At 48.1% G+C, this 13,145-nt stretch overlaps 1 protein-coding gene across 1 annotated transcript in view; it reads left to right on the top strand.

Annotated features, from left to right (window-relative positions):
- Window positions 1–793: 793 nt before the first annotated feature.
- Window positions 794–13,145, top strand: part of RFXANK (regulatory factor X associated ankyrin containing protein) — a gene marked incomplete at its 5' end in the record, with an annotated part of 14,595 nt that continues 2,243 nt past the window's right edge. The window contains 6 exons of the mRNA XM_015428372.1: window positions 794–877; window positions 3,215–3,280; window positions 7,440–7,540; window positions 7,623–7,748; window positions 8,556–8,622; window positions 11,723–11,803. Coding sequence (XP_015283858.1) covers window positions 794–877; window positions 3,215–3,280; window positions 7,440–7,540; window positions 7,623–7,748; window positions 8,556–8,622; window positions 11,723–11,803 — 525 coding nt within the window. The remainder of the gene's footprint in view (window positions 878–3,214; window positions 3,281–7,439; window positions 7,541–7,622; window positions 7,749–8,555; window positions 8,623–11,722; window positions 11,804–13,145) is intronic.

The following is a 13,145-nucleotide window of genomic DNA, read 5'->3' on the forward strand; positions in this document are numbered from 1 at the left end:
AACAGCTCCTTATCAGAGCTACGGCTTGCCCAAGGCCATCCAGCCAGGTGCAAGTGGAGTGGGGAATCAAACCCGGTTCTCCCAGATTAGAGTCCGCACACTTAACCACTACACCAAACTGGCTCTCTACGAAGATTACACACACGTTTTTATTAACATTAAATGAGACCGCCAAAAATAAAAACAAAAGGGGTAAAAACAGATATTGATAATGATATTTATTTGTCCGGTGATATTTATTAGTTTGCTGATGATGTTTATTTGTCTAAGAGAGAGAGAAAGGGAGAGAGAGGTGGAAAGAAAGAATGAAAGAGGGGGAAAGAAAAAGAGGAACTAAGAAAGCAAATAGATGGGGAAGTGAGGGAGAGGGAAGAAAGGAAAAGGAAGAGAAAGTAAGGAAGGAAGAACGAGAGAAAGAGAGAAAAAGAGAAAGAAAGGTGGAAAGAAAACTGGCTGGGAAGGGAAGACTAATGGGGAGGTGCCCCCCCCTTCCCCAGCTGCTCTGCCAGGAGCCGCACAATATGCATGGAAGAGCCACATGTGGCTCCCGAGCCAAAGCTTGGCCACCCCTGGTATAAACGGAGCGAATGAATATGCTCTGTATGGGGTAGACAGTTGGTCTCATCCTGCAAGGATGGTCTTCTCACATCTGATATTAGTTGTGTAACTCCCCCTAAAAATTAGATTGCCAGCATTTAGGGCAGGTTGGGGTCTTGCTGTAAATAAAGATGGAATCTCTTTTTGGGGGAGCAGTTAAATGCTCTTCTTCTTCTTTTTTGGCTTGCCAATACAGACGGTGGGATCCTGAAGCATTCGACCACGTTGACCAACCGCCAAAGGGGCAACAAAGTTTCTGCCTTGCCAGCTACCCTGGACAGTAAGTATCCCCTTCAGCGGGGCCAGACAATCCACTCTCATCCACAGTATCCTGTTTGTGAAACCAAAAGAGACCTGGTGTGTGTGAGAGAGAGAGACTCTGGGTGCTTTCACACATGCAAAATCAGGGGTGTCAAACTCATTTGTTACGAGGGCCGGATTTGACATAAATGAGACCTTGTTGGGCCAGGCTGTGTGTGTCATAAAATGTAATGCCAGGTAGCGGAGACATAAACTTTATAAAGGACACAAACACAAAGGGTTATTTTTTTACTTAAAATAAAAACATGCTTCAAACATTAGCACTCTTGCAATATTTTGTTTATTGAACAGTGTCTGATAACTGACACCTCTTGCTCTGAATTATTGCATCGAAATGTCTGTGCTGTTGTCATCTTGAGTATGCTGTTCAGGTGTGTATCTGTAAGCTGCAAACCTACGATGACGCAGCAGCAGCAGAACTGGAAGAAGAAGCAGAAGACAGCCAGTTCCACTGTGGGCCTGATAGAAGTCCTCCGGGGCCTTATCTGCCCCCCGGGCCATATGTTTGACACCCCTTTTGCTTAATAATGCCGTTTTAGTCCACTTCAGCAACCGATTTTGCCATTTCACACAGTAAGATCCAGCTGCAAAGTGCATTGAAAGTGGATTGAGTGGCCACGATCACACACTCAATAATCCACTTCCAATGTACTTTCCAACTGGATTTTTACGGTGTGAACTGGCAAAATCCAGTTTGAAAGTGCACTGAAAGTGTGTTATTTAGTGTGTGTGTGAAAGTGCCCAGAGAAGAGGAAGAGTGGAACTGCGGGGGTGGGGGGCACACAAGTGACTCAAGAGCATTTTAAGAGCTTTCCGTGTATGTGAATCCGATTTGAGACTCCGAAATCTTCTCTGTTGTCTTCCCCAGAATTAATTCCAATCCAGGGCGTTTTACCATTCAAAGGCAGCTTCTAGTGTTCTGAATAGAAACGAGATCCTGTCCAATGTTCCCTCTAAGCTGAGTTAGTGTGAGCCAGCTCACAGCTTTTTAACCCCTGGCTGACACACTTTTCTTTTCGCTCAGGAAGGATGACTCCAGAGCAAACTAATCTATGCAGTAGCCAAATCGCTCGCTCACAACTTCAATGAAAGTAGCTCACAAAGTGTAATTTTTGCACACCAGACTCCATAGCTTAGAGGGAGCATTGGTCCTGTCAGCCAAATGTTGAAATCAAGATCCAAATCCCACCTTTCTGCTGCTACAAATAGCACCACTTGTAGCTTTACAAAAGAGAGAAATTTTCATGATTAGAATACAAAAATAAAGAAAGCTGCAAAAACCCCTCTGTGCTTTGTAGTTGGCCCTCCAGAGTTACCGGTTGGCTGCAGCGTGAGAAGGACCCCTTGTCGCACCAAGCAGGGCTCGTTCGACGATCTTATGATCGCAAAGATACCTGCGGCCGACTGAAATCATGGAAACCCGAAAGCAAGGTGCAGAATGGGGGTTCAGTGGCTAAGTTTGCCTGCAACTAGCCGAACAAACTTTGTATATCGAGTCAAACTGGTTAAGCAGAACAAGAGATATCAGTGCCTTGGTTCATTTTTGGTAAAGGGTAAAGAAGAAGAAGAAGAGAAGAGATTGGATTTATACCCCGCCCTTCACTACCCAAAGGTGTCTCAGAGCGGGTTACAAACTCCTTTCCCTTCCCCTCCCCACAACAGACATCCTGTGAGGTAACTGGGGCTGAGAGAGCTCTGACGGAAACTGCTCTTTTTTCAAGAACAGCTCTTATCAGAACAACGGCTTGCCCAAGGTCATCCAGCCCGGTGCGAGTGGAGGAGTGGGGAATCAACCCAGTTCTCCCAGATTAGAGTCCATGCACTTAACCACTACACCAAACTGGCTCACCAAACTGGCTTCCCTTGCTCAAAAGCCAGTCAAATCCAACTCTAGGGATGCGGTGCTCATCTCCATTTCCAAGCTGGAGAGCCAGCACTGTCCAAAGACGTTTCCGTGGTCATGTGGCCGGCACGACTAGACGCCGAGGCACACAAAACGCTGTTACCTTCCCTCCAAAGCGGTACCTATTTATCTACTTGCAATTTCTTGCTTTCAAACTGCTAGGTTGGCAGTAGCTGGGGCCAGAGACGGGAGCTCACTCCGTCACGCGGCACTCGGGTCTCGAACTGCTGAACTACCGACCATCCGGTCTGCAGTTCAGCGTCTTGACCACTTGAGCCACCGCAGCCCCTTGGTTCATTTTGCATAGCACCAACTGAGCTTTTGAAGTAAGTGCCAGGGGGAAGGTCCACAAGTGGAAGGTTCAACTGCTGTCCTTTCTTCTGATCCCCACAGCGCTGTCCATTTACCAGCTAGCAGCTCAGGGCGAGCTTACCCTGCTGAAGGAAAATCTGCAGAAAGGTGAGAAACAAAACACTCAATTCAGAAAACATTCCTGCCCAACTTGATCCTGAGGATGATAATAATAATAATATACCATATGGCATTGTGTATAGAATAGCCAGGAGATTCTAAGACTGCAGTCTGAAGTTCTAGCTCTTTTAGCATTATGCACCACTAGGTGGTGAGCTAGACTTTTTTTTTTAAGACAAGGGACGTTTCAGAGGTGGTTTGCCATTGCCTGCCTCTGCGTCACGCCCCTGGTATTCCTTGAAGGTCACCCTTCCAAATGCTAGCTAGAGCCGACCCTGCTTAGCTTCCGAGATCGGAGGAGGAGATGATGATGATTGATGATTGGATTTATACTCCGCCCTTCACTCGGAGTCTCAGAGCGGCTTACTCTCCCTACAACAGACACCCTGTGACAGGTGGGGCTGAGAGAGCTCTTTTGAGAACTGCTCTTGAGAGAACAGCTCTGGGAGAACAGCTCTGAAAGAACTGTGGCTTGCTCAAGGTCATCCAGCAGCTGCGAGTGGAGGAGTGGGGAATCAAACCCGGTTTTCCCAGGTTAGAGACCGCGCTCCCAACCACTACACCAACCGGGATCAGGCTAGCCTGGGCTATCCAGGTCAGGGCTAGCCTGAGGCTAAGCTACTGACCTGTGAGGAGACCTCCCCTGTACTTTCATACTAGCAGACACCGGAGCTTGGAAAACCCCGATGCAGCCCAAGTTGGGTGGTCGAATCGAGGCCGGGAAATTCCTGGAGAGCTGGAGGCAGAGCCTGGGGAGGGGCAGGACCTCAGTGGTGGAGCCTCTATGTTCAGAGACTGTCGGTCTCTGAATCCCAGTGCCAGGAGGCAACATCTTTTCCCCTCTCTGCCCTGTTGTTGGCCCTTCAGAGGTACTGGCTGGCCTCTGTGTGGGAAGAGTGCTAGAGTAGATGGACCACTGGCCTGATGTTCTTCTTCTTATGTTCTCATCAGGGAAGGCCTCAGTCTCTATGCCCTGTTGTGGGCCGTCCAGAGAAACTGGTTGGCCCCTGTGTGAGACAGGATGCTGGACTAGAGGGACCATTGGTCTGATCCAGCAGGGCTTTTCTTATGTTCTTATCAGGGAAGGCCTTGGCCTCTGGGCCCTGTTGTTGGCTCTCCAGAGGAACTGGCTGGCCCCTGTGTGAGACAGGATGCTGGACTAGAGGGACCATTGGTCTGATCCAGCAGGGCTTTTCTTATGTTCTTATCAGGGAAGGCCTTGGCCTCTGGGCCCTGTTGTTGGCTCTCCAGAGGAACTGGCTGGCCCCTGTGTGAGACAGGATGCTGGACTAGATGGGCCACTGGTCTGATCCAGCAGGGCTCTTCTTATGTTCATATCAGGGAAGGCCTTGGCCTCTAGGCCCCGTTGTTGGCCCTCCAGAGGAACTGGTTGGCCCCTGTGTGCGACAGGATGCTGGACTAGAGGGACCACCGGTCTGATCCAGCAGGGCTCTTATGTTATTAATGCCATAAATTCCCCCCCAAAGCAGCCGTTTCCTCCAGGGGAACTGATCTCTTTCATCTTGGCGATCAATTTGTAGTTCTGGGGGATCTCCAGGCTGCAACTGGAGGTTGGCAACCCTAAGCCCAAGTGGTGCCCAACTGAAAAGAAAGGCATAATACCATTAGTTGTGCTTTCAGCAGGTTAGATTGGGGCCTGCGCCCATGTAATTGTGCACAGGAGTGCAGCCATAGTTACTCCTAATTGGATGGGGAGGGAACATTCATATTGGAAGGGTGACCGTGTGGGGAGATGGTAGAGTGGAGTCATTGGGATCCCTAAACCCTCTCCATAATAATGTTAGCCGCTTCCAGTTAGAAGAAGAGGAATTGGTTTCTATACCCAGCTCCTCACTAGCCAAAGGCGTCTCAGAGCGGCTTACAATCTCCTTCCTTTCCTCTACCCACAACAGACCCCCCTGTGAGGTAGGTGGGGCTGAGAGAGAACCGTGACTGACCCAAGGACACCCAGCTGGCTGCATGTGTGGGGAATCAAACCCGGTTCTCCAGATCTGAGTCCACTGCTCTTTTTTTTTTTAATTATTTTACACAACACACAAAAGGGAATATTTGCTCAGTTTCTTTACATTCTTCTTAACGTGCATATACCTGGTTGCTTGTAATTTTCATCACCTTATCTCGTTAAATGTAAGGTTTGCAAATATATTGAGATTTATCTTTTTTGAGTCTTTAAAAGATTAGCAATGTCTATGTTGTCTTGTTAGTATAGTTTTCAAGCCACATATAAAATTTTGTCCATGTATTCTCAAATATTGTTTCTGATTGTCCTTTCAAAATCAAAGTCAGTTTGTCCATTTCTGCCGTTTCCAGGATTTTTCTTAAAATTTCTTCTCTAAAGGGCGTCTTTGTGTTTCTCCAATATTTGGCATAACATATTCTAGCAGTTGTAGTTATATACAATATAAGGTAGGAGTCATTTTTTTTTACAGCTTTCAGGTAAAATATTCAACAAAAATATTTCTGGAATAAAAGGTTACAGAGCAGTTTAAATTATTTTGTAACATTTCATGGATCCAGGCCCAATATTTTTTCGCTTTATCACATAGCCTCCACATATGATAAAAGGATCCAACCTTATTTTGACATTTCCAACATAAATTAGAGCATTGAGAATCAAATTGAACCAACTTTTCAGGCGTAATATACCATCTATGAAACATCTTGTATACGTTTTCTTTATATGAAGTTGCTTTTGTGATTCTTAAGTTTTTCTTCCACACTTGTGACCATTTATCTAGTTCAATATTATGACCCAAGTTTTGAGCCCATTGCTCTTTAACTACCTCACCTCGCTAGCTCTGATAATCTGGAGCGATTTCCCTTCCCGGAGACCCCTGCCAGTCGGCTCAGAGGTCTGACTGCTATTGGACATTTCCTTCCTTCCTTCTTTCTTATTTATTTATTCGACTTTTCCCCCGCCCTCCCGCCAAGGCAACTCAGGGTGGCTTACAATAGTTTAAAACCAACATAACAATTAATACAAGTCTAAAACAATACAGTCAATAAAATATCCAAATACACTTATTAAAATTGAGATTAAGACGTGGCAGCTTTCTGTTACAAAGTGCTAGAACCGTCAGTGTGGTCTGAGCTATTGAAACGCTTGCCGGAACAGCTCGGTCTTTACCGCTCTACGGAATTGGTAAAGATCCCACAGAGCTCGGATTTCATTTGGGAGCTGATTCCATAGTACTGGTGCAGCTAGGGAAAACGCCCTAGTTCTTGTCGATGTTAACTTAGCGTCCCTAGGGCCAGAGGGGACCAAGCGATTTTGTGACTCAGATCTCAGTGCCCTTGGGGGAACATACGGGAAAGGCGGTCCCTCAGGTAGACAGGACCTAGACCATTTAGGGCTTTAAAGGTCATAACCAGCACCTTGAACGCTATTGGCAGCCAGTGCAGTGACCTCAGGACAGGTTGGGTGTGCTCCCTCACGGGGAGACCCATCAGCAACCTGGCCGCGGCATTCTGCACCAGCTGCAGCTTCCGGAGTTGCCCCAGGGGCAGCCCCATGTAGAGAGCATTGCAGTAATCCAACCCCGAGGTGACCATAGCATGGATCACTGATGCCAGATTGTTGCGTTCGAGGAAGGGGACCAACTGCCTTATCAGCCGCAGATGGTAAAAGGCTGCCTTGGCAGTGGCTGCTACATGGGCCTCTATTGTCAAGGAAGCATCCAGGAGCACTCCCAAACTCCTGACCCTCAGAGCTGGCACCGAAGGCCGGAAGTGGGACCCCTTCTTGAGGCATTAGTCATCTGGGGGCAGAGAGGCTAGCTTGGGGGGGGGGGCTGGGTACGCCAGTTCCCAAGCAATCTCAGCCCTATTGCCTCACAAAAACACACCCGGGCTAAATCCCTGTTCCAGCTACAAACACGAGTCCGCATACCAGAGCAGACAATAAAACGATTCTACTGAAATAGGGGCGGAAACCTCCAGAATGGTCACCACAGACAGACAGGTAGGCCAAAGGAAGCCAGTTCAGTCCGTTTTTAAAGCTCAAATTGTCACTTTTCACTCACTGGCACACGGGTGACCGCGGATTTGGTTTTGGCCCGTTTGGCACGCGACCCCCAGTGTCCTCTTCTCTGATTCGCTACGGCAAAATGGCTTCTTCCGTTGACAGATGAGAACCTGGTGAACAAGCCGGACAAGCGAGGTTTCACCCCCTTGATGTGGGCCTCGGCTTTCGGAGAGATCGAAACGGTCCGCTGTCTCCTGGAACTGGTAAGGACCCTGGGGGCGTGGCCTTGGTGATGCTGGGGGCGTGGCCTCACCTGCCCGCTTCTGAACCATGTCCTCTCTGCAGGGTGCTGACCCCCACGCCCTCGCAGACCAGCGGGAGAGTGCCGTGTCGCTTGCCAGCACTGGAGGATACACTGGCATCGTCGTCCTGCTGCTAGAAAAGAACGTCAACATCAACAGCTACGACTGGGTAACGATTCGAGCAGCCAGACAGCTACTGAGACAGTCTGGTGCAGTGGGAAATGTGGGGATGGCTAATCCTGGCCGGGGTGTGTGGGGGGGGAGAGATATGTGGGTCAGCTCAGGCTCACAGGCCTCTCGCCTAGAATTTCGGGCATGTTCTATGGATCCTTCCTCTCTCAGAACTATTGTGCTTCAGCTCTAGTTGGTTTCCAGATGACAAGCCCAGTTCCTATTGCATTGTCTTTTGGGTGTCCCACTCTGTTGATTGTATAGATTTATTCTGCTGAATTGCAGCTGACAACGAAGCTCAAGACAATGTATCCACCTGGACTGAATCGAGACCTAGGTTTCCTGTCTCATTACCCATGCTGATTTCTCCACCCTACCAACCTCTGCGTGTCACACCTACTCCAATCACACCTGCTATTATCATTGGCCTGCTAATGCCATTTGGAATCTGAAATCTCTCCTCTTTCTGATATATAAGACAGATGGACTCACATTCTAGCTTTCATCTGATGAAGTGAGCAGCAACTCATGAAAGCTCCTACCCTGCCCCAGATTTTGTTAGTCTTTAAGGTGCTACTGGGCTCTTACACCACCCTGAGTCCCAGTGAGAAAGGTTGACTACTAATAACGTAAACTGATAAGGAATTCCTTGCAGGAAACACAAGATCGAAACCAGTATCTCTTGCCCATTCATCCTCCAGCCATTGATCCGTTTAAAATTTGCAAACCGCAATCGCTCAAGCTAGGGGGCGTGGTGTAGTGTGATGGACTCAGTGCCTCTGACCTTCTTTGTTTACTTCCACAGAACGGTGGGACCCCAATCCTGTATGCTGTGCGGGGCAATCACGTCAAGTGCGTCGAGACGTTGCTAGGTAAATCCTCCCAGGGGGGCAGCAGCAAGAGTGTAGTCTGTGACTGGCAGTGCTAAGATACCATGTGAAAAATTACAGGTACCTTACGTCATCCGAGGAGCTGTGGTGGCTCAAGTGATTAAGACACTAAACTGCAGGCCGGGAGGTCGGTAGTTCAGCGGTTCGAGACCCGAGTGCCGCATAACGGAGTGAGCTCCCGTCTCTGGCCCCAGCTCCTGCCAACCTAGCAGTTCGAAAGCAAGAAATTGCAAGTCGATAAATAGGTACCGCTTTGGTGGGAAGGTAACAGCGTTCCGTGCGCCTCGGCGTCTAGTCATGCCGGCCACATGACCACGGAAACGTCTTTGGACAGCGTTGGCTTTTCGGCTTGGAAACGGAGATGAGCACCGCAACTCTGGAGTCGGATTCGACTGGCTTTTGAGCAAGGGAAACCTAACCTACGTCATCTGATCCCTGTTGAGCCAGAAGCTGCAATACCGGCTCTGGCCACCTCCAGTGGTGGGGCACTGAAGGGCATCCAAAAGCAGGCAAGCAGTTCCCTCTCCCAAGTAACACAGAAAGCCAATGTGCTGAGGTCCCACTTTCAAAGCGTCCTGTGTCATAACATGGCAAAACATCCTTGAGACACATTCCGAATTCTTACAAACACGCTAGTGAAGAGCCTCGGACTTTATCGCAACATCCAGCTTACCGGGCAGGTGTTCACTTCATTGGATCGGGGTGTGATGGCTGAGCTACAGTTTGGCAGTACGCAGTGTGGCGTTAATGTGGGACTGCGGGTTTCTGTCACACTAGGTAAAGGTTTCTCTTGCTTGAAAGCCAGTGATTAACACCAAGTAGTGTGAACTTATTTCTTATTTATCAGGCAAGCAGATTGTTCTTTATGTTGCTATGTGGTTGTTAAAGCACATAGCCTCTTAAAGCATATTGTTACAAAGATCTGCCCGTTAATAAGAAGCATCTAAACTTAGGGAAGGGCTAGTCCCAGATAACTGCAGTGACTCCCACTTCGTTTCCAGGGCCAATGCAGAGTGTTGATACTTACCTTTAAGGCCCTAAATGGCCTGGGACCCTCATCCCTTCAGGATCGCCTCTCCTGGCAATGTTCCTCCTCCTCGTCGCCAGTCTTAATATCAGGCATTTATTGATGGTCCCTGGTCTACGAATTGTCCGCCTTGTGTCAACAAGGGTGAGGGCCTTCTCAGTAGTGGCCCCTGTCCTGTGGACCTAGCTGCCTGAAGAGGTGCGTGCCTTGTGGGACCACTGTTCCCTCTAAGCTGAGTCAGTGCGAGCTGGCTCACAGTTATTTAGCCTCCAGCTCACACATTTTTGTCTTAGCTCAGGAAGGAGGGCTCCAGGGCAAACTACTTCGTGCACAAGCCTAATTCCTCGCTCACAACCTTAATGCCGGTAGCTCACAAAATAGAATTTTTGCTCCCAAGACTCCACAGCTTAGCGGGAGCATTGGCTCCACAAGGCATGGAAGGCGGCTCTTTGGGGGGGGGGCCTTTGGGTGATGTGATCCACCACCAGGCAGCTGGTGTGCTTCAGCCGCGTTTTCCCCATCCACACATCCTACCCTGCTTTTGTATTGTTTTTATTGTGTGTGTTATATGCCATTAGCCGCCTCGAGCACCGTTCGGGGGAGAGGGATATAAGTCTGATAAATAAGAAAAGGTAAAGGTTCCCTTGCTCGAAAGCCAGTCGAATCCGACTCTACGGTTGCGGTGCTCATCTCCGTTTCCAAGCCGAAGAGCCAGCGCTGTCCGAAGACGTTTCCGTGGTCATGTGGCCGGCATGACTAAACACCGAGGTGCACGGAACGCTGTTACCTTCCCACTGAAGTGGTACCTATTTATCTACTTGCAATTTCTTGCTTTCGAAGTGCTAGGTCGGCAGGAGCTGGAACTAGAGACGGGAGCTCACTCCGTCATGCGGCACACTTGGGTCTCGAACTACTGAACTACCGACCTTCCACAGCCTGCAGTTCAGCGTCTTAACCACTTGAGCCAGAAACAGGAACTTACAAGCGAGGAAACTGAGAATACGGAAAAGCCCTCCGTTGGTTTGGCTGGCTGTAGGAGAAATTACTATTATTATATTATTAATTAGATTTCTGAATCACCCCATCCCTGAGTACACCTGGGAACCGAGATGTAAATTCTTGACTGCAATGATAAATCAATTGCAAAAAAAATTCCTGACATCGATAAATTAATATTTCTGCTGCCAGACACAGACCCTATGGCTTCCTATAGCGTAGCACTCCTCGCCTTAGTGGGTAGTAAAATCAGAGCCAAGAACACAGGAAAATGTAATTAAACTGTAAAACAGCATTGCTTGAGGCTGTGTATGTGCTTCTGGAGATGGGTATTTATACTTAAGATTTCAATTAATCTAAATACTGAATGTGCAGATTTTTAGAGGTTATTATATTTTAAATTTAATTCAAATTCCAGTGCTATACCTAATTTGTATATTGTTTTAAATTGTAGTGGCCAATGGCTACAGTATAAATTTTACTACTACTACAACCACCATCCCTGAGTACACAGATCTCTGGGTGATTTACAACAAATTAAAACATACAAAAATACAGATTAAAATCAACAGTCAATTTATCTTGATTGCACCCACCCACCTGCTTACTTAGGTAAAGGTTTCCCTTGCTCGAAAGCCAGTCGAACCCGACTTTAGGGGTGCGGTGCTCATCTCCCGTTTCCAAGCCGAAGAGCCAACGCTGTCCGAAGACGTTTCCGTGGTCATGTGGCCCGCATGATTAGACGCCGAGGCGCACGGAACGCTGTTCCCTTCCCACCAAAGCGGTACCTATTTATCTACTTGCAATGTCTTGCTTTCGAACTGCCAGGTTGGCAGGAGCTGGGACCAGAAACGGGAGCTCACTCCGTCACGCGGCACTCGGGTCTCAAACTGCTGAACTACTGACCTTCCGGTCTGCGGCTCAGCGTCTTAACCACTGGGCCACCACAGCTCCTCCTCCTTACTTACATACTACTTAATTGCAGCTTGCCTTTCTGGAATCTACAGTAATGACATTTACTGCTGAACAATTCTGAGTATTCCCGTTGTATGGTTTCAGCTCGAGGTGCTGATCTTACCATGGAAGCAGATTCCGGATACACACCGATGGACCTGGCTGTGGCGTTGGGTCACAAAAAAGGTACATCACAGGGGAAAAGAAAGCGGCATTCTGGGACGGCAGGGACAGAAACCCTAAGCCTATGATCTGATCCAGAGATATGAAGGCCTGGGGGAAAACCAAAGAAATGTGTGCGGGGTGTGTGTCACCTTTTTCCTCATTTTTCCAAGAAAACACAGAAGACATTTTGGGGAGCCTAGAAAGGGGGGGAAAACCCCTCCTATAAAGTGTTTTCTTTTTTGGAACAAGTAAAATGCTTTTCAAGACAAGGTGTTAGTGTGTAGTATGAAGAAGAGGAGGAGTTTGGATTTATATCCCGCCCTTCACTCAGGGCGGCTTACAATCTCCTTTCCCTTCCCCTCCCCACAACAAAGGTGGGGCTGAGAGAGCTCTCCTGAGAACTGCCCTTGCGAGAACAGCTCTGAGAGAACTTGTGACTGACCCAAGGTCACACCAGCAGCTGCAGGTGGAGGAGTGGGGAATCAAACCCGCTTCTCCCAGATGAGAGTCCTAACCACTACACCAAACTGGCTCTCATATAAGGCAATTGAAAACGAGTCCCCAACGCAGTGCCCGTGGGCACACTAGTGCCTTCCATTACCTTTCCTGGCACCCACCAAGTGTTGTAAAATGTGGGTAGGGCCGGTGGGGCTTCTGATGGGCCACTGGATATCCGATTGGCTGGACAGATTAAAGTAACGTTGTTTCAGCGGCAGCTGTCCCGACGATGTTGGTTTTATTTTCTCACTCCTTATTCCCAATGCATTTTTTAAAATTACTACTCTTGTCCTCTGTGTGTGTGTCTCTCTGTCACTTTGCCTCCTGTGCCCACCACCCGGCGTCAGAATTCCGAAGCTGCCCACAGGGTTGGGGACTCCAGGTTTAAGACATTAGAGGATTAATTCCTGTGCATGCTGTAGATGCACCCAGTATTCTTAAGTATTGGATAAGTGTGGCTAATTTTGTCCACAACTCATAGGCGATAAAGTGTACAATGACCATATGTTATTGAAGAATTTGGTGTTTTGTGTTCCCAAGTTTAAATTGGTAACCAAATATTGTATTTACTCAAATGCAAGATTAGGGCCCCCCCTCAGGTATGCTATCAAAAGACAACAACAAATCTTGCATACGTTACAATTTTGTTCAATAGTAGAGGGTTTGGGGATTTTTTGCATATAAGCTTTTTTGGGGGAGGGATCTTACATTTAGGGTTGTCTTCCTTTCGAGTAAATATGGTATGCTGCTAGCTCTATGGACGCTGTAGCAGACTGTTAGTAAGAACATAAGAAGAGCCCTGCTGGATCAGACCAGTGGTCCCTCTAGTCCAGCATCCTGTCTCATACAGGGGCCAACCGGTTCC

The sequence above is a fragment of the Gekko japonicus genome, unplaced genomic scaffold (genome assembly GCF_001447785.1).
Source record: "Gekko japonicus isolate JY-2015 unplaced genomic scaffold, Gekko_japonicus_V1.1 scaffold5368, whole genome shotgun sequence".
In the NCBI taxonomy this organism is placed as follows: Eukaryota; Metazoa; Chordata; class Lepidosauria; order Squamata; family Gekkonidae; genus Gekko; species Gekko japonicus.